Source organism: Hyla sarda, unplaced genomic scaffold (genome assembly GCF_029499605.1).
Source record: "Hyla sarda isolate aHylSar1 unplaced genomic scaffold, aHylSar1.hap1 scaffold_269, whole genome shotgun sequence".
NCBI classification, from domain to species: domain Eukaryota; kingdom Metazoa; phylum Chordata; class Amphibia; order Anura; family Hylidae; genus Hyla; species Hyla sarda.
Genome location: NW_026609385.1, coordinates 1 through 26,856, shown reverse-complemented (window position 1 = coordinate 26,856; position 26,856 = coordinate 1). Strand labels below are relative to the sequence as shown.

At 47.3% G+C, this 26,856-nt stretch overlaps 1 protein-coding gene across 1 annotated transcript; it reads right to left on the bottom strand.

Annotated features, from left to right (window-relative positions):
- Window positions 1-1,664: 1,664 nt before the first annotated feature.
- Window positions 1,665-22,697, bottom strand: LOC130324972 (leucine-rich repeat-containing protein 74A-like; the record flags this gene model as incomplete). Its single annotated transcript, XM_056553290.1, has 8 exons — window positions 1,665-3,040; window positions 3,283-3,368; window positions 3,752-3,856; window positions 3,940-4,083; window positions 4,163-4,258; window positions 5,660-5,854; window positions 9,460-9,545; window positions 22,647-22,697. Coding segments are annotated over 8 exons (1,130 nt in total), but the record flags the coding sequence as incomplete, so codon positions are not given.
- Window positions 22,698-26,856: the final 4,159 nt, after the last annotated feature.

Here is a 26,856-nt window from a genome sequence, read left to right as displayed (position 1 = left end):
CATATGTATACACCCCAATATATGTATACACCCCAATATATATATACACCCCCCAATATATGTATACACCCCAATATATATACACCTCCACCATATGTATACACCCCAATATATGTATACACCTCCCAATATATGTATACACCCCAATATATGTATACACCCCAATATATGTAAACACCTCCACCATATGTATACACCCCAATATATGTATACACCCCAATATATATATACACCCCCCAATATATGTATACACCCCAATATATATACACCTCCAGCATATGTATACACCCCAATATATGTATACACCTTCCAATATATGTATACACCCCAATATATGTATACACCTCCCAATATATATATACACCCCAATATATGTATACACCTCCACCATATGTATACACCCCAATATATGTATACACCCCCAATATATGTATACACCCCCAATATATGTATACACCCCCAATATATGTATACACCCCAATATATGTATATATATACACCTCCAATATATGTATACACCCCAATATATGTATACACCCAAATAAATATAAACACCCCAATATATGTATACACCCCAATATATATATACACCCCAATACATATATACACCCCAATATATGTATACACCCTCTAATATATGTATACACCCCCAATATATATATATATATATATACACCCCAATATATGTATACACCCCCAATATGTATACACCCCAATATATATATACACCCCAATATATGTATACACCCCAATATATATATATACACCCCAATATATGTATACACCCCAATATATATATGCACCCCAATATATGTATACACCCCAATATATATATACACCCCCCAATATATGTATACACCCCAATATATGTATATACCCCCCAATATATATATGCACCCCAATATATGTATATACCTCCTAATGTGTATACACCCCAAATATATGTATACAACTCCAATGTATGTATACACCCCAATATATGTATACACCCCAATATATGTATACACCCCAATATATATATACACCCCCCCCAATATGTATTTACTCCTGTTGCTAGGAATCACCTAAATAAGGTCCGGTCCACCCAATGATCTCTAGAAATCCCAGAATGAGTCCAATAAAGTGTCGCACGATGTCCGAATAATTCAACCTGTTTCCACATCATAACTAAGAAAGAACACGAAGACCAAGGAGCCTTTTAGGAGCGAAGTGATAAAGTTGTGGAGAAGTAGAGATCAGGGTTATAAAAACATCCCAACACTTTGGATGAACTCTTCTCTGTCCTGTTGGATCCACTTCTGGCTTTGGCTCTAAAGCTGCGGTGTGTGAATCCAGCCTAAACCATAGACTCCACAAATCCACAGTGAAGATGGAAGGATCTGTCCGCAGGCCGTACACTCAGGTGTAGCTGGCAATGGATGTGGACCTGCTGTACTACCACACTGGTGCAGAGTAAGGGCGAGTGTGAGGAGACGTTCTGGAACACAATGCATGGTGCTTGTGAAAAAAGGTTGTCCCACGGTAACAGTAAATGAAACTTCCTGGCACTCACCAATCTTAGTGGCCAAACAGCTCACCAGTCCACCCTGATCCCCACTAAAGCGAGGACCTAAACCTGGCTTCAGGCTTTAATGTAAATGAAAGAACAAACAACACAATTCAGCTTCTCAGGAGAACAAACGTGGTCCTGTATTTAGATTGAGGTATCACACATACATTCACATGCTGTGCAAACCCAGCGGGTTTCTGGTGTGGAACAGGCCCTTCATCATGGTTAAAGAGCAAAAGTCATCAATATTTGCTCCCCAAAGTTATATGCAGCATGTAAAAGCTGTGCAGCACAGTAATGCAGGGACACCTTTTATTGTGTAATCTCTTCTTATATAGATCTGTAAAAACTGCTTTTATCCGAAGTCATGCACAGTCGGATAGGTATGGCTTGGGGTTCGCAAAGCCTGGCCGCTGCCATGCATATCCTCTCTGTCAGCGTTGGGACTGCTGTGTAGTAAGACACAGCAGTCTGCAGCGCATGCACCACTGCTGGCCATGACATGAGGTGTCCCTGCATTACTGTGCTACACAGCTTTTACATGCTGCGTATAAGTTTAGGAGGTAAATATTGACGACACTTGCACTTTAAGGACATGTTCAGCATCACAAATGAATGAAAGAACCTGGGAGTGACCTTGAGAGTTATCGCTTTACCCAGGGGCGTAGCTATAGAGGTTGCAGTCGCACCAGTGCCCTGGCGCCTAAGCACATATGCCCCATAAAAGACCAGTATTATAATTGGCATATGGGGACCTGTTGCAGATTTTGCATTGGGGCCCAGAAGCTACAAGCTACGCCTCTGGCTTTACCAACAGTAAGAAAAGGGCAGATTCTGGAAATGTTTATAAGTGCAGATCTCTATATAGATCACGGAGCAGAATGTGGTGACCGGGGGCAATTTATGGAGAGGGCCTCGCTGGGGTAGTAGTCCCTATTGTGGGTGTCACTTAGTGGTCCTGACCTGAGTCCCCACATACATTTTTTCACTTACACAAAGCCCAGGAATGAGACCCCTCCCATAGACTTGCATTGAGGGGGCGTGGCTGTGACATCACGAGCGTGGCGGAGTACCCCTTTAACTGTAGACAGGACTAATGGACTTTTGTGGCCTGTCCTGTTGCCTCACATGGGGGGTGATGGGGTGCCTTGGTTTGGGGTCAGAGGTTCTGAAGCTGAGCTGCAGTATGATTGGTAGATACACTCGCCATCGGAGCCGCCTGCATTGTGTATGTGTGGACAGGTGACTTTATCTGCAGGTTCTCCGTCCTGATACCAAGAGCTACACGCAGTGGCAGAAAAATGATCTGCGCTTCCACCACTGCTGGGGGCCTCTCTGGGCGCAGGGGGTGGAGTCAGGGCCTGCACTGCATTGTGGAAGGACCTCAGGGCTCTCTCACTGCGCTGCTTTTCCTGACGTTCTCTTCTTTCTCTGCGTCGCTGCTGTTTGCGTTGTTCCCTCAACATTTTTTTGCGAGAGCCAACAAGGTCCCTGATGAGAAAATGTAGAAGAAAAATGATTGTAAGAAGACTGCGCCAAATGTACGTTATTCAGAGAAGGGCCACGTGTCATCACGAAATACAAAACAATGAGACAGAGAGGGGGGAGTAAGATGGGGACAAGAAGCTGTGAAGGTGTCACAGGAGATGACACAGACATGGAGGAGTATATGAGGCTCACAGCGACATATGATATATATATATATATATACATACACAGGATACACCCCTCACCTGTAGTCTATGGTGCCGGTCTCATCTTTATCCAGTCTTTGCACCAATGACTCCATCTGGGCCGCGTCCAAGGGCAGACCTTCAGCCTGGGGAGAGGAGATTCTGGTGATAGCTCCTTAAATGACCCCTTATGTCCCAGTTATTGGCCTTGATCAGCCTGAATGATTAATGGATTGTCCGTGTGGGACTTGTCGGCAGCATTTCATCTGTTTCCATGAGGAGAAGAGCCGACAATGATTTTAGGGCCACACTGTCCCAACTATCAACAAGTGAAATAGCTTGCTCAGCAGAAAAATACATTTTCCATAGGGCAATGAGTGACCCATATAGTCAATAATCACCCAGCATAAAGGACCTTTAGTCACTGACTTTACTGGTCATCAATGGGACTGCAGCCATCAAGTGCCTAGTGATTGGGTGACCTTCCCTGGAGACCCCAATGATCTATCATCTGGAGCATCATACTCACGGCCATGTATCTGCAGAAGTCACTGACAGGAATGCTCATGCTGCCATCTTTGTCCATGTTCTTGAAAAAATCCAACAATCGAAGTTTACGTTCATCTAGAAAATCCTAATAAGAAGATGATACAGGTCATTGTCACCCAACTAGAGTCTACACACGAGGCCCAGAATCTATAGATAAACATGCGGCACCTGAATGACCCTCATGGGGTCTGGGCGAGGGGGGCGCTTTTTGGCTGTGAAGCCTTTTCCTCCAGCAAAGAAGACACGTAGAGCCGGGCGGGAGGTGCAGGCCGAGCTGAGGAGGGTCAGGAACCTCTCATTCACCAGAACATTCTAGGATGAAGACACCAAATCTTCTCATACTGACCCCATAACATGGATTTATTGCTCTGTAGGGCCCCAGGATACTCACAGAAATGTCCAAATCCTCAATCCTGTTCTCTGGCCTCTTGGTGATGGAGCTCAGCAGAATGATGGCGCCCTCCACTGTGATGGGATTCCTAGAGAGCTGCACAGAGGACAATGCTGGTTATTATAGCTTCACCCGCTGGATGATGGACCCTGATGGTGGACAGAGAGCTGGGGGAGGGGCTTCAGAGAGCGGATGTGGGGAGCACTTAGGGCCCTCAGTCCTGGGCTCTTCAACACTTAACCACACACATTTTTTCTAGAACTCGGAATGTGAGCTATACAATACCTTTCTGGTCAGTTTTATCCTCAGTCCATGGACTAGTTTAGTATCTTCTCTGAACTCTCTACAATGTATCTATATCCTTCTGGAGATCGCTCTGCAGTGCTGCACACGATACTCCAAGTAAGAGTCTCACCAGTGCAGCTCTGTACAGGGGCATGAGCACCTCCCTCTACTGCTAATACCTCTCCCTATACACCCATGAGCCCCTCCCTCTACTGCTAATACCTTTCCCTATACACCCAAGAGCACCTCCCTCTACTACTAGTACCTCCCCCTATACACCCATGAGCACCTCCCTCTACTGCTAATACCTCTCCCTATACACCCATGAGCACCTCCCTCTACTGCTTATACCTCTCCCTATACACCTATGAGCACCTCCCTCTACTGCTAATACCTCTCCCTATACACCCATGAGGATTTCCTCCTACTACTAATACCTCTCCCTATACATCCATGAGCACCTCTCTCTACTGCTAATATCTCTCCCTATACACCCATGAACACTTCCCTCTCTACTGCTATTACCTCTCATTATACACCCATGAGCACCTCCCTCTACTGCTCATACATCTCCCTATACACCTACGAGCACTTCCCTCTACTACTAATACCTCTCTCTATACACCTAAGAGCACTTCCCTCTCTACTGCTAATACCTCTCCCTCCCTATATACCCATGAGCACTTCCCTCTACTGCTTATACTTCTCCCTATACACCTATGAGCACTTCCATCTATTGCTAATACCTTTCCCTATACACCCATGGGCACCTCCCTCTACTGCTAATACCTCTCCCTATACACCCATGAGCACCTCCCTCTACTGCTAATACTTCTCCCTATATATCCATGAGCACTTCCTTCTACTGCTAATACTTCTCCCTATACACCCATGAGCACTTCCCTCCACTGCTGATACCTCTCTCTAGACTCCCATGAGCACCTCCCTCTAATGCTAATACCTCTCCCTATATACCCATGAGCACTTCCCTCTACTACAAATACCTCTCCCTATACACTTATGAGCACTTCCCTATCTAGTGCTAATACCTCTCCCTATACTCATATGAGCACCTCCCTCTACTGCTGATACCTCTCCTCATACACCCAGGAGCTGCAGGTATGACATATAGCCCATGACTACTCATGTTGTCCTCCATAAAGACATGGCACTTCTCCTTTGCAGTCTCCTTCCTGGTCTCCATCTTCTTACCTTCAGCACACGTATGGTCTCGTTGCTCTCCAGGCCTTTACAGATTAGTCGGACACCTTCATTACCGATCCGGTTGCAGGTGACATCGAGGTGAAGCAGAGAACTATTCACCCTCAGGGCTTCTCCCAGCGCCAGAGCCCCCTCATTGCCAAATCCATTATAGGACAGATCTAAGACTTTCAGCATCCCATTCACCTGTGTAAAAATGGAGAACATTGGTAAATGCTCAGCAGACAACTCAGAGAGTAGGGAATGTTTATGAAGGTAGGTAACAGTGCCATGGTTACTATAGAGCTGTCATTGATGAGGTCAGGGTTAGTATTGGGCTGACATTTGTTTGGTGAAATGTCAGGGTTAGTATGGGGATAGCATTGGGGAAATGCCAGGATTAGTATGGGGCTGACATTGGTGGGATGAGGTGTCAGGGTTAGTATGGGGCTGACATTGGTGGGATGAGGTGTCAGGGTTAGTATGGGGCTGACATTGGTGGGATGAGGTGTCAGGGTTAGTATGGGGCTGACATTGGTGGGATGAGGTGTCAGGGTTAGTATGGAGCTGACATTGGTGAGGTGAGGTGTCGGGATTAGTATGGGGCTGACATTGGTGAGGTGAGGTGTCAGGGTTAGTATGGGGCTGACATTGGTGAGGTGTCAGGGTTAGTATGGGGCTGACATTGGTGAGGTGTCAGGGTTAGTATGGGGCTGACACTGGTGGGGTGAGGTGTCGGGGTTAGTATGGGGCTGACATTGGTGGGGTGAGGTGTCAGGGTTAATATGGGGCTGATACTGGTGGGGTGAGGTGTCAGGGTTAGTATGGGGCTGACATTCGTGAGGTGTCAGGGTTAGTATGGGGCTGAAATCGGTGAGGTGTCTGGGTTAGTATGGGGCTGACATCGGTGAGGTGTCAGGGTTAATATGGGGCTGACACTGGTGGGGTGAAGTGTCGGGGTTAGTATGGGGCTGACATTGGCGGGGTGAGGTGTCGGGGTTAGTATGGGGCTGACTTTGGTGAGATGTCGGGGTTAATATGGGGCTGACATCGGTGAGGTGTCAGGGTTAATATGGGGCTGACATCGGTGAGGTGTCAGGGTTAATATGGGGCTGACACTGGTGGGGTGAGGTGTCGGGGTTAGTATGGGGCTGACATTGGCGGGGTGAGGTGTCGGGGTTAGTATGGGGCTGACATTGGTGAGGTGAGGTGTCAGGGTTAGTATGGGGCTGACATCGGTGAGGTGTCAGGGTTAATATGGGGCTGGCACTGGTGGGGTGAGGTGTCGGGGTTAGTATGGGGCTGACTTTGGTGAGATGTCGGGGTTAGTATGGGGCTGACTTTGGTGAGGTGTCGGGGTTAGTATGGGGCTTACATTGATGGGGTGAGGTGTCAGGGTTAATATGGAGCTGACATTGGTGAGGTGTCATGGATAGTAAGGGGCTGACACTGGTGGGATGAGGTGTCGGGGTTAGTATGGGGCTGACATTGATGGGGTGAGGTGTCAGGGTTAATATGGGGCTGACACTGGTGGGGTGAGGTGTCGGGGTTAGTATGGGGCTTACATTGATGGGGTGAGGTGTCAGGGTTAGTATGGGGCTGACACTGGTAGGGTGAGGTGTCGGGGTTAGTATGGGGCTTACATTGATGGGGTGAGGTGTCAGGGTTAGTATGGGGCTGACATTGGTGAGGTGTCAGGGTTAATATGGGGCTGACACTGGTGGGGTGAGGTGTCAGGGTTAGTATGGGGCTTACATTGATGGGGTGAGGTGTCAGGGTTAGTATGGGGCTGACACTGGTAGGGTGAGGTGTCGGGGTTAGTATGGGGCTGACATTGGTGGGGTGAGGTGTCGGGGTTAGTATGGGGCTGACACTGGTAGGGTGAGGTGTCGGGGTTAGTGTGGGGCTGACATTGGTGAGGTGTCAGGGTTAATATGGGGCTGACACTGGTGGGGTGAGGTGTCGGGGTTAGTATGGGGCTGACATTGGTGAGGTGTCGGGGTTAGTATGGGGCTGACATTGGTGAGGTGTCAGGGTTAATATGGGGCTGACATTGGTGAGGTGTCAGGGTTAGTATGGGGCTGACATTGGTGGGGTGAGGTGTCAGGGTTAATATGGGGCTGACATTGGTGAGGTGTCAGGGTTAATATGGGGCTGACATTGGTGGGGTGAGGTGTCAGGGTTAATATGGGGCTGACACTGGTGGGGTGAGGTGTCGGGGTTAGTGTGGGGCTGACATCGGTGAGGTGTCAGGGTTAGTATGGGGCTGACACTGGTGGGGTGAGGTGTCGGGGTTAGTATGGGGCTGACATCGGTGAGGTGTCAGGGTTAGTATGGGGCTGACACTGGTGAGGTGAGGTGTCGGGGTTAGTATGGGGCTGACATTGGTGAGGTGTCAGGGATAGTATGGGGCTGACACTGGTGGGGTGAGGTGTCAGGGTTAATATGGGGCTGACATTGGTGAGGTGTCGGGTTAGTATGGGGCTGACACTGGTGGGGTGAGGTGTCGGGGTTAGTATGGGGCTGACATTGGCGGGGTGAGGTGTCGGGGTTAGTATGGGGCTGACATTGGTGAGGTGAGGTGTCAGGGTTAGTATGGGGCTGACATCGGTGAGGTGAGGTGTCGGGTTAGTATGGGGCTGACATTGGTGAGGTGAGGTGTCGGGTTAGTATGGGGCTGACACTGGTGGGGTGAGGTGTCGGGGTTAGTATGGGGCTGACACTGGTGGGGTGAGGTGTCGGGGTTAGTATGGGGCTGACATTGGTGAGGTGTCGGGGTTAGTATGGGGCTGATATTGGTGAGGTGAGGTGTCAGGGTTAGTATGGGGCTGACACTGGTGGGGTGAGGTGTCGGGGTTAGTATGGGGCTGACACTGGTGGGGTGAGGTGTCGGGGTTAGCATGGGGCTGACATTGGTGAGGTGTCAGGGTTAGTATGGGGCTGACACTGGTGGGGTGAGGTGTCGGGGTTAGTATGGGGCTGACACTGGTGGGGTAAGGTGTCGGGGTTAGTATGGGGCTGACATTGGTGAGGTGTCGGAGTTAGTATGGGGCTGACATTGGTGAGGTGTCGGGGTTAGTATGGGGCTGACATTGGTGAGGTGTCAAGGTTAGTATGGGGCTGACATTGGTGAGGTGTCAGGGTTAGTATGGGGCTGACACTGGTGGGGTGAGGTGTCGGGGTTAGTTTGGGGCTGACACTGGTGGGGTGAGGTGTCGGGGTTAGTATGGGGCTGACATTGGTGAGGTGTCGGGGTTAGTATGGGGCTGACACTGGTGGGGTGAGGTGTCAGGGTTAGTATGGGGCTGACATTGGTGAGGTGTCAGGGTTAGTATGGGGCTGACACTGGTGGGGTGAGGTGTCGGGGTTAGTATGGGTCTGACACTGGTGGGGTGAGGTGTCGGGGTTAGTATGGGGCTGACATTGGTGAGGTGTCAGGGTTAGTATGGGGCTGACACTGGTGGGGTGAGGTGTCGGGGTTAGTATGGGGCTGACACTGGTGGGGTGAGGTGTCGGGGTTAGTATGGGGCTGACACTGGTGGGGTGAGGTGTCGGGGTTAGTATGGGGCTGACACTGGTGGGGTGAGGTGTCGGGGTTAGTATGGGGCTGACATTGGTGAGGTGTCGGGGTTAGTATGGGGCTGACACTGGTGGGGTGAGGTGTCGGGGTTAGTATGGGGGTGACACTGGTGATAGGGTAGGGTTGGGATTACTCTAGGGTTGGGCAGGGCAGGCCCAGGGTTAGTACAGGATTTGTGTATGCATATCACAGAGGTTTGATCCAGAGATTTGGGAAAAGTCCCCGGATTCACCCTGAGGCCGGCACTCAGAGCTATCGCCCCCTTCATGCGGATGTGATTCCAGCTGAGGTCCAGCTCCTGGAGACCTTCATTAGCAGCTGAAAATAAAAAAAAAACGTCCGTCACATCATCAAACTTCTCATCCTTCACTATAGTCAATACATCTGCTTGCTGTCAGTAACTGGACACAGTCCTGGTCACACAACTGATGGGTAGTTACAAACGCTCTATGTGAACTGTGCTGCTCTTATACCTGTATATAACACAGGCAATGTGCCCATACACTAACATCTGTATACTATCTGTATATACAGGACACTCCACTTCAGGGGCCCCAGCCCTAGTAGAATATTTTTATATACAGTTAGTGACCCCTTTTTATAGAGCCTGGGGCCCCTCAGACTGAATCTTGTCTGTGCAGAGATTAGGCCTAAGACCCCGGAGCAATACAGTCCAGTGATCTGATTGAGGCCCAGTCATCGGAGATCTGACAGGAGGTGGAGAAAACATGGAGAATAGAGAAACATAGCCTGGTCAGATGGATCCAGATCTCTATAGAGAAACATGGCCTGGTCAGATGGATCCAGATCTCTATATAGAGAAACATGGCCTGGTCAGATGGATCCAGATCTCTATAGAGAAACATGGCCCGGTCAGATGGATCCAGATCTCTGTAGAGAAACATGTCCTGGTCAGATGGATCCAGATCTCTATATAGAGAAACATGTCCTGGTCAGATGGATCCAGATCTCTATAGAGAAACATGGCCTGGTCAGATGGATCCAGATCTCTGTAGAGTAACATGACCTGGTCAGATGGATCCAGATCTCTATAGAGAAACATGTCCTGGTCAGATGGATCCAGATCTCTATAGAGAAACATGGCCTGGTCAGATGGATCCAGATCTCTATAGAGAAACATGGCCTGGTCAGATGGATCCAGATCTCTATAGAGAAACATGGCCTGGTCAGATGGATCCAGATCTCTATAGAGAAACATGGCCTGGTCAGATGGATCCAGATCTCTATAGAGAAACATGGCCTGGTCAGATGGATCCAGATCTCTATAGAGAAACATGGCCTGGTCAGATGGATCCAGATCTCTATAGAGAAACATGTCCTGGTCAGATGGATCCAGATCTCTATAGAGAAACATGGCCTGGTCAGATGGATCCAGATCTCTATAGAGAAACATGTCCTGGTCAGATGGATCCAGATCTCTATAGAGAAACATGGCCTGGTCAGATGGATCCAGATCTCTGTAGAGAAACATGTCCTGATCAGATGGATCCAGATCTCTATAGAGAAACATGTCCTGGTCAGATGGATCCAGATCTCTATAGAGAGACATGACCTGGTCAGATGGATCCAGATCTCTGTAGAGAAACATGGCCTGGTCAGATGGATCCAGATCTCTATAGAGAAACATGTCCTGGTCAGATGGATCCAGATCTCTATAGAGAAACATGACCTGGTCAGATGGATCCAGATCTCTATAGAGAAACATGACCTGGTCAGATGGATCCAGATCTATATAGAGAGACATGACCTGGTCAGATGGATCCAGATCTCTATAGAGAAACATGTCCTGGTCAGATGGATCCAGATCTCTATAGAGAAACATGACCTGGTCAGATGGATCCAGATCTATATAGAGAAACATGACCTGGTCAGATGGATCCAGATCTCTATAAACATGGCCTGGTCAGATGGATCCAGATCTCTATAGAGAAAGATGGCCTGGTCAGATGGATCCAGATCTCTATAGAGAAACATGGCCTGGTCAGATGGATCCAGATCTCTATAGAGAAACATGGCCTGGTCAGATGGATCCAGATCTATATAGAGAAACATGGCCTGGTCAGATGGATCCAGATCTCTATAGAGAAACATGGCCTGGTCAGATGGATCCAGATCTCTGTAGAGAAACATGGCCTGGTCAGATGGATCCAGATCTCTGTAGAGAAACATGGCCTGGTCAGATGGATCCAGATCTCTATAGAGAAACATGGCCTGGTCAGATGGATCCAGATCTCTATAGAGAAACATGGCCTGTCAGATGGATCCAGATCTCTATAGAGAAACATGGCCTGGTCAGATGGATCCAGATCTATATAGAGAAACATGGCCTGGTCAGATGGATCCAGATCTCTATAGAGAAACATGGTCTGGTCAGATGGATCCAGATCTCTATAGAGAAACATGTCCTGATCAGATGGATCCAGATCTCTATAGAGAAACATGGCCTAGTCAGATGGATCCAGATCTCTATAGAGAAACATGTCCTGGTCAGATGGATCCAGATCTCTATAGAGAAACATGGCCTAGTCAGATGGATCCAGATCTCTATAGAGAAACATGGCCTGGTCAGATGGATCCACATCTCTATAGAGAAACATGGCCTGGTCAGATGGATCCAGATCTCTATAGAGAAACATGGCCTGCTCAGATGGATCCAGATCTCTATAGAGAAACATGGCCTGGTCAGATGGATCCAGATCTCTATAGAGAAACATGACCTGGTCAGATGGATCCAGATCTCTGTGGAGAAACATGGCCTGGTCAGATGGATCCAGATCTCTATAGAGAAACATGGCCTGGTCAGATGGATCCAGATCTCTGTGGAAAAACATGGCCTGGTCAGATGGATCCAGATCTCTATAGAGAAACATGTCCTGGTCAGATGGATCCAGATCTCTATAGAGAAACATGGCCTGGTCAGATGGATCCAGATCTCTATAGAGAAACATGACCTGATCAGATGGATCCAGATCTCTATAGAGAAACATGGCCTGGTCAGATGGATCCAGATCTCTATAGAGATACATGACCTGGTCAGATGGATCCAGATCTCTATAGAGAAACATGGCCTGGTCAGATGGATCCAGATCTCTATAGAGAAACATGGCCTGGTCAGATGGATCCAGATCTCTAGAGAAACATGTCCTGGTCAGATGGATCCAGATCTCTATAGAGAAACATGGCCTGGTCAGATGGATCCAGATCTCTATAGAGAAACATGGCCTGGTCAGCTAGATCCAGATCTCTAGAGAAACATGTCCTGGTCAGATGGATCCAGATCTCTAGAGAAACATGGCCTGGTCAGATGGATCCAGATCTCTATAGAGAAACATGGCCTGGTCAGATGGATCCAGATCTCTATAGAGAAACATGACCTGGTCAGATGGATCCACATCTCTATAGAGAAACATGACCTGGTCAGATGGATCCAGATCTCTATAGAGAAACATGACCTGGTCAGATGGATCCAGATCTTTATAGAGAAACATGACCTGGTCAGATGGATCCAGATCTCTGTGGAGAAACATGTCCTGGTTAGATGGATCCAGATCTCTATAGAGAAACATGGCCTGGTCAGATGGATCCAGATCTCTATAGAGAAACATGGCCTGGTCAGATGGATCCAGATCTCTATAGAGAAACATGGTCTGTTCAGATGGATCCAGATCTCTATAGAGAAACATGTCCTGATCAGATGGATCCAGATCTCGGTAGAGAAACATGACCTGGTCAGATGGATCCAGATCTCTATAGAGAAACATGGCCTGGTCAGATGGATCCAGATCTCTATAGAGAAACATGGCCTGGTCAGATGGATCCAGATCTCTATAGAGAAACATGGTCTGTTCAGATGGATCCAGATCTCTATAGAGAAACATGGTCTGTTCAGATGGATCCAGATCTCTATAGAGAAACATGGCCTGGTCAGATGGATCCAGATCTCTATAGAGAAACATGTCCTGATCAGATGGATCTAGATCTCGGTAGAGAAACATGACCTGGTCAGATGGATCCAGATCTCTATAGAGAAACATGGCCTGGTCAGATGAATCCAGATCTCTGTGGAGAAACATGGTCTGGTCAGATGGATCCAGATCTCTATAGAAAAACATGGCCTGGTCAGATGGATCCAGATCTCTGTGGAGAAACATGGCCTGGTCAGATGGATCTAGATCTCTATAAAGAAACATGGCCTGGTCAGATGGATCCAGATCTCTGTAGAGAAACATGGCCTGTCAGATGGATCCAGATCTCTGTGGAGAAACATGTCCTAGTCAGATGGATCCAGATCTCTGTGGAGAAACATGACCTGGTCAGATGGATCCAGATCTCTGTAGAGAAACATGTCCTGATCAGATGGATCCAGATCTATATGGAGAAACATGTCCTGGTCAGATGGATCCAGATCTCTATAGAGAAACATGGCCTGGTCAGATGGATCCAGATCTATATAGAGAAACATGTCCTGTCAGATGGATCCAGATCTCTATAGAGAAACTTGTCCTGGTCAGATGGATCCAGATCTCTATAGAGAAACATGTCCTGGTCAGATGGATCCAGATCTCTATAGAGAAACATGGCCTGGTCAGATGGATCCAGATCTCTATAGAGAAACATGTCCTGGTCAGATGGATCCAGATCTCTATAGAGAAACATGTCCTGGTCAGATGGATCCAGATCTCTATAGAGAAAGATGGCCTGGTCAGATGGATCCAGATCTCTATAGAGAAACATGGCCTGGTCAGATGGATCCAGATCTATATAGGGAAACATGACCTGGTCAGATGGATCCAGATCTCTATAGAGAAACATGACCTGGTCAGATGGATCCAGATCTCTGTGGAGAAACATGGCCTGGTCAGATGGATCCAGATCTCTATAGAGAAACATGGCCTGGTCAGGTGGATCCAGATCTCTATAGAGAAACATGACCTGGTCAGATGGATCCAGATCTCTATAGAGAAACATGGCCTGGTCAGATGGATCCAGATCTCTGTAGAGAAACATGTCCTGGTCAGATGGATCCAGATCTCTATAGAGAAACATGGCCTGGTCAGATGGATCCAGATCTCTATAGAGAAAGATGACCTGGTCAGATGGATCCAGATCTCTATAGAGAAACATGGCCTGGTCAGATGGATCCAGATCTCTATAGAGAAACATGTCCTGGTCAGATGGATCCAGATCTATATAGAGAAACATGTCCTGGTCAGATGGATCCAGACCTCTATAGAGAAACATGGCCTGGTCAGATGGATCCAGATCTCTATAGAGAAACATGTCCTGGTCAGATGGATCCACATCTCTATAGAAAAACATGTCCTGGTCATATGGATCCAGATCTCTATAGAGAAACATGACCTGGTCAGATGGATCCAGATCTCTATAGAGAAACATGTCCTGGTCAGATGGATCCAGATCTCTACAGAGAAACATGTCCTGGTCAGATGGATCCACATCTCTAGAGAAACATGTCCTGGTCAGATGGATCCACATCTCTATAGAGAAACATGGCCTGGTCAGATGGATCCAGATCTCTATAGAGAAACATGACCTGGTCAGATGGATCCAGATCTCTATAGAGAAACAGGACCTGGTCAGATGGATCCAGATCTCTATAGAGAAACATGACCTGGTCAGATGGATCCAGATCTCTATAGAGAAACATGTCCTGGTCAGATGGATCCAGATCTCTATAGAGAAACATGACCTGATCAGATGGATCCAGATCTCTATAGAGAAACATGGCCTGGTCAGATGGATCCAGATCTCTATAGAGAAACATGGCCTGGTCAGATGGATCCAGATCTCTAGAGAAACATGTCCTGGTCAGATGGATCCAGATCTCTATAGAGAAACATGGCCTGGTCAGATGGATCCAGATCTCTATAGAGAAACATGACCTGGTCAGATGGATCCACATCTCTATAGAGAAACATGACCTGGTCAGATGGATCCAGATCTCTATAGAGAAACATGACCTGGTCAGATGGATCCAGATCTCTATAGAGAAACATGACCTGGTCAGATGGATCCAGATCTCTGTGGAGAAACATGGCCTGGTCAGATGGATCCAGATCTCTATAGAGAAACATGGCCTTGTCAGATGGATCCAGATCTCTATAGAGAAACATGTCCTGGTTAGATGGATCCAGATCTCTATAGAGAAACATGGCCTGGTCAGATGGATCCAGATCTCTATAGAGAAACATGGCCTGGTCAGATGGATCCAGATCTCTATAGAGAAACATGGTCTGTTCAGATGGATCCAGATCTCTATAAAGAAACATGACCTGGTCAGATGGATCTAGATCTCGGTAGAGAAACATGACCTGGTCAGATGGATCCAGATCTCTATAGAGAAACATGGCCTGGTCAGATGGATCCAGATCTCTATAGAGAAACATGTCCTGATCAGATGGATCCAGATCTCTATAGAGAAACATGGCCTGGTCAGATGGATCCAGATCTCTATAGAGAAACCTGACCTGGTCAGATGGATCCACATCTCTATAGAGAAACATGACCTGGTCAGATGGATCCAGATCTCTATAGAGTTACATGACCTGGTCAGATGGATCCAGATCTCTATACAGAAACATGACCTGGTCAGATGGATCCAGATCTCTGTGGAGAAACATGACCTGGTCAGATGGATCCAGATCTCTATAGAGAAACATGACCTGGTCAGATGGATCCAGATCTCTATAGAGAAACATGGCCTGGTCAGATGAATCCAGATCTCTGTGGAGAAACATGGTCTGGTCAGATGGATCCAGATCTCTATAGAAAAACATGGCCTGGTCAGATGGATCCAGATCTCTGTGGAGAAACATGTCCTGGTCAGATGGATCCACATCTCTATAGAGAAACATGGCCTGGTCAGATGGATCCAGATCTCTATAGAGAAACATGACCTGGTCAGATGGATCCAGATCTCTATAGAGAAACATGGCCTGGTCAGATGGATCCAGATCTCTATAGAGAAACATGGCCTGGTCAGATGGATCTAGATCTCTATAGAGAAACATGACCTGGTCAGATGGATCCACATCTCTATAGAGAAACATGACCTGGTCAGATGGATCCAGATCTTTATAGAGAAACATGACCTGGTCAGATGGATCCAGATCTCTATAGAGAAACATGACCTGGTCAGATGGATCCAGATCTCTGTGGAGAAACATGGCCTGGTCAGATGGATCCAGATCTCTATAGAGAAACATGGCCTTGTCAGATGGATCCAGATCTCTATAGAGAAACATGTCCTGGTTAGATGGATCCAGATCTCTATAGAGAAACATGGCCTGGTCAAATGGATCCAGATCTCTATAGAGAAACATGACCTGGTCAGATGGATCCAGATCTCTATAGAGAAACATGGTCTGTTCAGATGGATCCAGATCTCTATAAAGAAACATGACCTGGTCAGATGGATCTAGATCTCGGTAGAGAAACATGAGCTGGTCAGATGGATCCAGATCTCTATAGAGAAACATGGCCTGGTCAGATGGATCCAGATCTCTATAGAGAAACATGTCCTGATCAGATGGATCCAGATCTCTATAGAGAAACATGGCCTGGTCAGATGGATCCAGATCTCTATAGAGAAACATGACCTGGTCAGATGGATCCACATCTCTATAGAGAAACATGACCTGGTCAGATGGATCCACATCTCTATAGAGAAACATGACCTGGTCAGATGGATCCAGATCTCTATAGAGAAACATGACCTGGTCAGATGGATCCAGATCTCTATAGAGAAACATGACCTGGTCAGATGGATCCAGATCTCTGTGGAGAAACATGGCCTGGTCAGATGGATCCAGATCTCTATAGAGAAACATGGCCTTGTCAGATGGATCCAGATCTCTATAGAGAAACATGTCCTGGTTAGATGGATCCAGATCTCTATAGAGAAACATGGCCTGGTCAGATGGATCCAGATCTCTATAGAGAAACATGGCCTGGTCAGATGGATCCAGATCTCTATAGAGAAACATGGTCTGTTCAGATGGATCCAGATCTCTATAAAGAAACATGACCTGGTCAGATGGATCTAGATCTCGGTAGAGAAACATGACCTGGTCAGATGGATCCAGATCTCTATAGAGAAACATGGCCTGGTCAGATGGATCCAGATCTCTGTAGAGAAACATGTCCTGATCAGATGGATCCAGATCTATATGGAGAAACATGTCCTGGTCAGATGGATCCAGATCTCTATAGAGAAACATGGCCTGGTCAGATGGATCCAGATCTCTATAGAGAAACATGTCCTGGTCAGATGGATCCAGATCTCTATAGAGAAAGATGTCCTGGTCAGATGGATCCAGATCTCTAGAGAAACATGTCCTGGTCAGATGGGTCCAGATCTCTATAGGAAAACATGACCTGGTCAGATGGATCCAGATCTATATAGAGAAACATGTCCTGGTCAGATGGATCCAGATCTCTATAGAGAAACATGACCTGGTCAGATGGATCCATATCTCTGTGGAGAAACATGGCCTGGTCAGATGGATCCAGATCTCTATAGAGAAACATGTCCTGGTCAGATGGATCCAGATCTCTATAGAGAAAGATGGCCTGGTCAGATGGATCCAGGTCTCTATAAAGAAACATGACCTGGTCAGATGGGTCCAGATCTCTATAGAGAAACATGGCCTGGTCAGATGGATCCAGATCTCTATAGAGAAACATGGCCTGGTCAGATGGATCCAGATCTATATAGAGAAACATGTCCTGGTCAGATGGATCCAGATCTCTATAGAGAAACATGACCTGGTCAGATGGATCCATATCTCTATAGAGAAACATGGCCTGGTCAGATGGATCCAGATCTCTATAGAGAAACATGGCCTGGTCAGATGGATCCAGATCTCTATAGAGAAACATGGCCTGGTCAGATGGATCCAGATCTCTATAGAGAAACATGGCCTGGTCAGATGGATCCAGATCTCTGTGGAGAAAGATGGCCTGGTCAGATGGATCCAGATCTATATAGGGGAAACATGACCTGGTCAGATGGATCCAGATCTATATAGAGAAACATATCCTGGTCAGATGGATCCAGATCTATATAGGGAAACATGACCTGGTCAGATGGATCCAGATCTATATAGAGAAACATGTCCTGGTCAGATGGATCCAGATCTCTATAGAGAAACATGGCCTGGTCAGATGGATCCAGATCTCTATAGAGAAACATGGCCTGGTCAGATGGATCCAGATCTCTATAGAGAAACATGGCCTGGTCAGATGGATCCAGATCTCTGTGGAGAAACATGGCCTGGTCAGATGGATCCAGATCTCTATAGAGAAACATGACCTGGTCAGATCCAGATCTCTATAGAGAAACATGACCTGGTCAGATCCAGATCTCTGTGGCACCATACTGGATGGATAGACATGCGGACAGTTCTTATCTAAGCATTGTGGCCAACCATGTTTATCTCTCTAGCTGTTTCACGTATGGTAGGGTAAATCGCGTGTAGTCAAGAATTGGCTCCAGGAACATGACAGCAAGTTCTTCCTCGGCATTCACAGTCCCCAGATCTTAATCTTATCATGTTCCCGCACCAGGACAAGTATACACGTCCATGGTTCTCGTGGGTGCTGCCCAGTGCACCCACGAGATCGCGGCAGGGACTCGGCTGTAACACACAGCCGGGACCCTGCTGCACTGCCGGGACCGAAGTAAACTTCGGTTCCAGCAGGTTAGCCCTTGCAGCTTCTGTCGGAAGTGATTGCGGGCTGTAAGGTTAGGTTCAGACTACGGAATCTCCGGGGAGAAAATTTCCGCCCGGAGATTCCGAGTTCCACCTGCGCCCACTGAATAAGTCGGCGCTAGGACCACGCGGACACTGCAGTCGCCTATAGACTGCTATGTGTTCCGCTCAGATTTCTTAGTGGATTTTTCATCCGGATTTTCCGCTTCACAAATTCCGAAGTGTGAATTTGTGAACGAAAAACCATTCACTACACTATGCATTATAGTAAGCAGAATTTCTGCCGGAAATTTCAAAGCGAAAATTCCAGCGGAAATTCCGTAGTCTGAACCTAGCCTAAGTGTTTTGACAGAGGGAGGGAGATTTTATTTATACCACATTAGATTACCTGTTTAATACACTGGTGGTGTATTGGCTTGCCTGAGGCTCTCTGACCAATACCTGGCTACTAGGGTCTATTGGTTACACACTCTAATCCCTAGAACTCTTCTTAGATAACTCTGACATAGGTTACCTTACAGAATACATGCTTTAACTTAGGCTTAAAGGAGCACCTTCTGGCCAGGAAGAGTATCCTGAACACGTAGGAAGGAAAAGAACAAGTTAGTGTACAAACAGTAGTATGGAACTTAGTAATGACATGTTACAGTCCCTAAAGCTTTTTGTTGAGTTTGGAAGTGTGAGATATTTATTTGCATTAGGTGTACTGAATTTAAAATGAGGTAGGTACACTGAAGATTTGTGAAATGTACTATGTGTACATGAAATTATATGAGATTAATCTTGGTATCTTAGAGGAATGTTTCCCTGAAGCTGCTAGTGAGAGGTGACATCAATGTTACTCCCAGAGGAGCTGGGAGAGCCACCTAAAACCAACTACTACAACACCCACAAGAATTTTATGTACATGTGTACAGAGGTTAAAATTCCAGGACCATAACCATTCACATTGGGTTTACCTTTTAGCATAACTTTTATTGAAGGACACAAAAATTGCAGGTGCGTTCACCTGACCTAAGTGCAAATTGGCTGCACAAGATGACAATATATTACTTTAGAGATAGATATATACATGTAAACAGTAGCATAAGGATCAATAGTCCACCTATGCTAAGAGTCCATAAACACAGCTACCACATATGCCGGGCACACACTTAAGAATCTCCTAAGGACCAGGAGTCTCTTGGCCATACGCCAGGCACAAACTTGATGGTTTCCTTGTAAAACAAGAACTTTCATTGCATAGTCCTGCCAGGCACCAGCTGGAACATGTTGCAGGACAGTCTGAGGAAGAAAAACTAAACCAAAGGAATTAGTGCAAGCTTCACTTGAATACCCTTCTGATGCCCCACCCTCGCCTGATTAGACTCTTGCCCCGCTGGGGCTCATGATGAGATGAGGACCCCCTGAAAGGTTTGATGGTTGTATCCCAGGCAACATTGGTGAGCCTAGATTGGGATACAGAAGGGTTCACATTGACCATAAAATTAACGGCTGCTGCTGTAGATGTCTGGGGTGCAACCGTTGGTGCCGGTTGATCCGGCCAAACCTCCTTAGTAGGAGTAGGCCGCTGCACTTTTGTAGGTGCCTGGTGGGCAGGCCAAACCTCCGGGCACGGAGTAGGCCTAGGCACAGTGGTTGGTGCCAGCAGTTTAGGCCAAACCTCCTCAGTGGGGGTAGGCCTGAGCACATTCACAGACATGGAGACATCATGGTGGGACCTTGGTTGATGCTGGAGATCCCTGTCGCTGGTCTTGAAACTTGTCTTGGCTCCGAAGGCAATAGGGGAAGACCTTGTCGGCCTCAGTCCAAAAGGATCCGCCTCCCAGTCATCAGTGGGAAAATATGTAAATAAGAGCTGTGTGGGGTTTTTAGGCCTCATGACTGCTGCAGCCCACTCACCCCGCTGACTTTGCACTGGGGTATATTCCACAATTTCTCCCTCTTCCAGTGAATGGTATTTCCTTGGCAGATAGTCCATCTGGACGGCCCTTCGATTCACCAGGATGGTACCCCCATGCCTGCAATCCTGGAGGGTACCATATCCCCTGGACTTATGAAATTTCACCACCGTAGTGCGGCGGCGCTCTAGCGGTGCTTCACCCTCTCGGGGGTTGTCCCACATCCGAATATAAAGGGCATCCAGCTGTTTCGTGTTTTGCTGTTGCTTAACCCTTTCCACTTAAGGGAGATGGATAGATTAAGGCCCATAGAGCTCCCTATGAATGGTCTTTCAAGCTCTCCATGATCTTTGCCATTTCGGCCTCCCTGCGGGCCCTCTCTCTTTGTGCTGTGGGGACCAGTGGATGAGGTTTTCTCAGAGCGGGCAGAACGTGGTCCCACATATATTGGACAAGCTCCGGTTCGTCCCCAAACACCCACTGGGGCAGAGGGAGTGAGAGCAGTCGTGCACTCGGCAGGGTAAGCTGGGACAGGGGGACTTCTGGCTCTGAGCTGGAGGAGGAGGAAAATGTGGCTTCCGCGAGGGTACTCTCAGAAGACTCCTCCGTCGGGATCTCGGCCCAGGACCCCCATGTCCGATGGTGAGGGGACAGTCTCACCAGTGATGCCGCTCTTGAAGTCCCTGAAGATTCCCCTGTTGTCGTCATTGGGCAATGGAGGTAGATCGCAGGTCCCCTCAGTGCTGAGCGACAACCTCTGCAAGTGGTCGGCCAAGTACTGGAACAGTTGCGCTGCAGCAACTTTCACGTGGAATGCTGCTCTCCGCCATGTCTGTACTCTCCTCTTCCTCGTGCAGACTGAAGAGGTCGCTCTGCATTGCTTCTTTTATATTGGGCTTCTTCAAAATGGCTGCCGACCGAAAGGACGTCATCAGTGGAGCCCCGACTTCCGGTCCCCCGGCAAACAACAGCAATGAATTTAAGTTCCCTTTCGGCTGCGACCCATGTACTTGGTGGCCACGCCCAGGGGTGGGTCGTGGAGCAGTGCGAGCTTTCTTTGCGCGCTTTTCGGGCAAGCAATTAACCCCTGCAGTGCTGAATGGCCCAGAGGATCGTAGCATGGCTTCGCTACGCACTTTACACATCTTTGCAGCAAATAAATTTTGCCTCCCCCCTTACTTTTCGTGCACCCTTCTTAGACACAGTAATATAAGCAAAGTCCCGTACACTTGTGTGCACACAGTTATTCGCGGCTTGCAAAATCTTTTCCCAGTACATTAATCACAGTTCTTAATGGGGGAGTACACTTTAACGGTGGCAACAGCTGTAGGCACATACCCGTATCCTGTTCGTAAGATGCCAAAAAGCTATATGTGGTAGCTTGGGGGGTATACAGGGGTGTTGCAATGTAGTGTTGCTGGGTATAGGATTAACACTTGATTGTCGTGACGCCAGGGTGAGGGCTTCCTCTGTCTATATATATATTCTACCGCCACCCGTCCCAAGAGAAGTAGAGAGGAATAAAGGATTGTCCACAGCCGGAATTGTAATAAACTTGAAATAACTTTACTGCAGATTTTATGCAGGATGCAATTAAAAACAATCGTTACAAGAGGACCAGGATTTAGGTTCCTCACAGGTTGGCTGGGACTTTGTAGGAAATAAGCTTTGATTCCTTTTGTACGCTGTTCCACTGAATTTTGGGGTATGTTTAGGTTCAGTAGTCACGTAGGATTTGGTAGGATGGAGTTGGATTAACTCACGGTTTAGCATGCGGCTGAAGTGGACGGCTTCAGGCCTAGATTGTCTTGTCACTGCAATAACAGATCTGCTCAGTCAGGTACTCCGGAACTAAGAGAGATGTTGCTTGCTATGCAACCAGGAACTAAGAGAGAGATTATTGGATGCATCGCCCCTATATACAGAAGGGGCAGGATCAAAGCTTATTGGTTCCCCAAACCTGTCAGTCCTAGTTCAAAGCATTATGGTATATCACATGACCTATCACATGACTCAAAGGTCCTTAAAGGACATCTGCAGCACTCATACATAAAAAAAAGTTTACCTCATCTGATAGCTCTTTCAAAGACCTTTCCAGCGATACCTCATTTGTCAAATTTGGCCCAGCCATTCTCTTGTAATTGCCACTTGTAGCAGTAAGCAGCCATGTCATAAAGACTACATTTCCCATGACTCCCTGCGCCAGCTTCCTGTTAGCTGCTGCTCTCTCTCCCTCCTCTCCCCCCCGAGGAAATTATAATAAATTATAATAAAGTGACGCCCACAGCTCCTTCCCTTGTGGTTATCTCCTCCCATCCTCCCCCTCCCAGCTCATCAGCCCTCTCCACCCTCACCACATGTACTGATAGGCTGCAGCCCCCAGTGCTGGGCGGTATACCGGTATGAACCGCATACCATTTTTTTTTTCTCCCACGGTATGGATTTTTGCCCATACCGCTATACCGGTCGGGCCCCTTCCCCACCCTCCGGATGAATTGTAGAGCCCAGCGCGGCACCCTCACTTGTCCCGGTGTGCTTCTGTGGCCCGATAGAAGCTCATCCATTTACTGTGTCCCCCCCGCTGCGCCTGTCAGCCAGTGTCCCCGCGAGCACGATCAATCCCCACCGCTAGCGGGATCCATGTGCCCACTAGCGGTGTCACAAGAATGCCGAGCGCGACTCTGTTCCCCGTCCCTGTCAGCTCTCGGGGTACGGGAACAGATTTAAAAGCCTTGCGTATGGCTAACGTAGTACTGCGCAGGCGCAGCACTACGCAAATAGCTAGGAGCCTAGCATTAGCCCTACGCTATTTGCATAGTACTGCGCCTGTGCAGTACTACGTTAGCTGCGCGCGAGGCTTTTAAATCTGTTCCCGTACCCTGAGAGCTGACAGGGACGGGGAACAGAGTCGCGCTCGGCATTCTTGTGACACCGCTAGTGGGCACAGGGACCCCGCTAGCGGTGATGGTAGCGCTCGCGCTCGCGGGGGACACATTTGACACCACTAGTGGGCACAGGGACCCCGCTCGCAGGGTGGGGGTGGGGCCTGGCGGTAATACCGTGATACCGCAATATTCATTTTAGGCCATCCCGCTCAGCACTAGCGGCCCCTAATAACATTATGAATATTTATAAGATGGGAGGAGATGGGCCGGCACGACGAGCGGCAGGGGGAGTGAAGCAATCCCCCGGTGCATTATGGGCATTTGTGACGTAGCGTTGACCAAGATGGCAGCTCCATAGAGAATAATAGGTCGACGCTACGCGCGTTAGGGGACCAGGAGATGACTTCCGGTGGCGGCATAGCGGAGAAACGGGACCAGCCAGGTAATGGATCCCATTTAGAAACTTATATAACTTGTGATATTATTACATTTGGGCCCTAATTTGCTAGCGCTGCAGTTGTCCTTTAACCTTAGCATAACAGCATTATTAAGTATCACATGACATAAGGTCCTGTACATTAATTACACTATAATAAAATATATTACATATATACATTTTAATGACATTAGGAGGCGACTAGAGGTTAATCCACTAAGAGAGCCCTATCAGCACGAGAGAGCCCTATCTGACTATATAGGGACCCACGACTAAGGTACCGGACCAGGTCCAGTACTAGGACACCTCAGGTGCTCCTCTCTTTTGGGTCCCATGCAACCAAATATGGCCTAAGCGGGGGTATTACCGAACACGGGACGAACAGCGTAATAAAATATGGGGCGCATTTTCTACTTTTCAGATGCAATGTACAAAAAATATGTCCCACAAATGAGGCAATTGTGGGGGGAAAAAAAATATTACATTTTTCCACTGACTTTGTAACCATTCCAGCCACACAAAAAGGACTCAAAGTACTCACTTTTGGTCTAGGTGAATACTTTAGGGGTTGTAGTTTCCAAAATGGGGTCACTTGTGGGGCTTCTGTATATAAAATGGGGTCACTTGTGGGGCTTCTGTATATAAAATGGGGTCACTTGTGGGGTTCTGTATATAAAATGGGGTCACTTGTGGGGGTTCTGTATATAAAATGGGGTCACTTGTGGGGGTTCTGTATATAAAATGGGGTCACTTGTGGGGGTTCTGTATATAAAATGGGGTCACTTGTGGGGCTTCTGTATATAAAATGGGGTCACTTGTGGGGGTTCTGTATATAAAATGGGGTCACTTGTGGGGTTCTGTATATAAAATGGGGTCACTTGTGGGGGTTCTGTATATAAAATGGGGTCACTTGTGGGGCTTCTGTATATAAAATGGGGTCACTTGTGGGGCTTCTGTATATAAAATGGGGTCACTTGTGGGGCTTCTGTATATAAAATGGGGTCACTTGTGGGGTTCTGTATATAAAATGGGGTCACTTGTGGGGGTTCTGTATATAAAATGGGGTCACTTGTGGGGCTTCTGTATATAAAATGGGGTCACTTGTGGGGGTTCTGTATATGAAATGGGGTCACTTGTGGGGGTTCTGTATATAAAATGGGGTCACTTGTGGGGGTTCTGTATATAAAATGGGGTCACTTGTGGGGCTTCTGTATATAAAATGGGGTCACTTGTGGGGTTCTGTATATAAAATGGGGTCACTTGTGGGGGTTCTGTATATAAAATGGGGTCACTTGTGGGGCTTCTGTATATAAAATGGGGTCACTTGTGGGGGTTCTGTATATAAAATGGGGTCACTTGTGGGGGTTCTGTATATAAAATGGGGTCACTTGTGGGGTTCTGTATATAAAATGGGGTCACTTGTGGGGCTTCTGTATATAAAATGGGGTCACTTGTGGGGCTTCTGTATATAAAATGGGGTCACTTGTGGGGTTCTGTATATAAAATGGGGTCACTTGTGGGGGTTCTGTATATAAAATGGGGTCACTTGTGGGGGTTCTGTATATAAAATGGGGTCACTTGTGGGAGTTCTGTATATAAAATGGGGTCACTTGTGGGGGTTCTGTATATAAAATGGGGTCACTTGTGGGGTTCTGTATATAAAATGGGGTCACTTGTGGGGTTCTGTATATAAAATGGGGTCACTTGTGGGGTTCTGTATATAAACTGGGGTCACTTGTGGGGGTTCTGTATATAAAATGGGGTCACTTGTGGGGGTTCTGTATATAAAATGGGGTCACTTGTGGGGGTTCTGTATATAAAATGGGGTCACTTGTGGGGTTCTGTATATAAAATGGGGTCACTTGTGGGGCTTCTGTATATAAAATGGGGTCACTTGTGGGGGTTCTGTATATAAAATGGGGTCACTTGTGGGGGTTCTGTATATAAAATGGGGTCACTTGTGGGGTTCTGTATATAAAATGGGGTCACTTGTGGGGCTTCTGTATATAAAATGGGGTCACTTGTGGGGGTTCTGTATATAAAATGGGGTCACTTGTGGGGTTCTGTATATAAAATGGGGTCACTTGTGGGGGTTCGGTATATAAAATGGGGTCACTTGTGGGGTTCTGTATATAAAATGGGGTCACTTGTGGGGGTTCTGTATATAAAATGGGGTCACTTGTGGGGTTCTGTATATAAAATGGGGTCACTTGTGGGGGTTCTGTATATAAAATGGGGTCACTTGTGGGGGTTCTGTATATAAAATGGGGTCACTTGTGGGGGTTCTGTATATAAAATGGGGTCACTTGTGGGGGTTCTGTATATAAAATGGGGTCACTTGTGGGGGTTCTGTATATAAAATGGGGTCACTTGTGGGGGTTCTGTATATAAAATGGGGTCACTTGTGGGGGTTCTGTATATAAAATGGGGTCACTTGTGGGGGTTCTGTATATAAAATGGGGTCACTTGTGGGGCTTCTGTATATAAAATGGGGTCACTTGTGGGGTTCTGTATATAAAATGGGGTCACTTGTGGGGTTCTGTATATAAAATGGGGTCACTTGTGGGGGTTCTGTGTATCAAATGGGGTCACTTGTGGGGTTCTGTATATAAAATGGGGTCACTTGTGGGGGTTCTGTATATAAAATGGGGT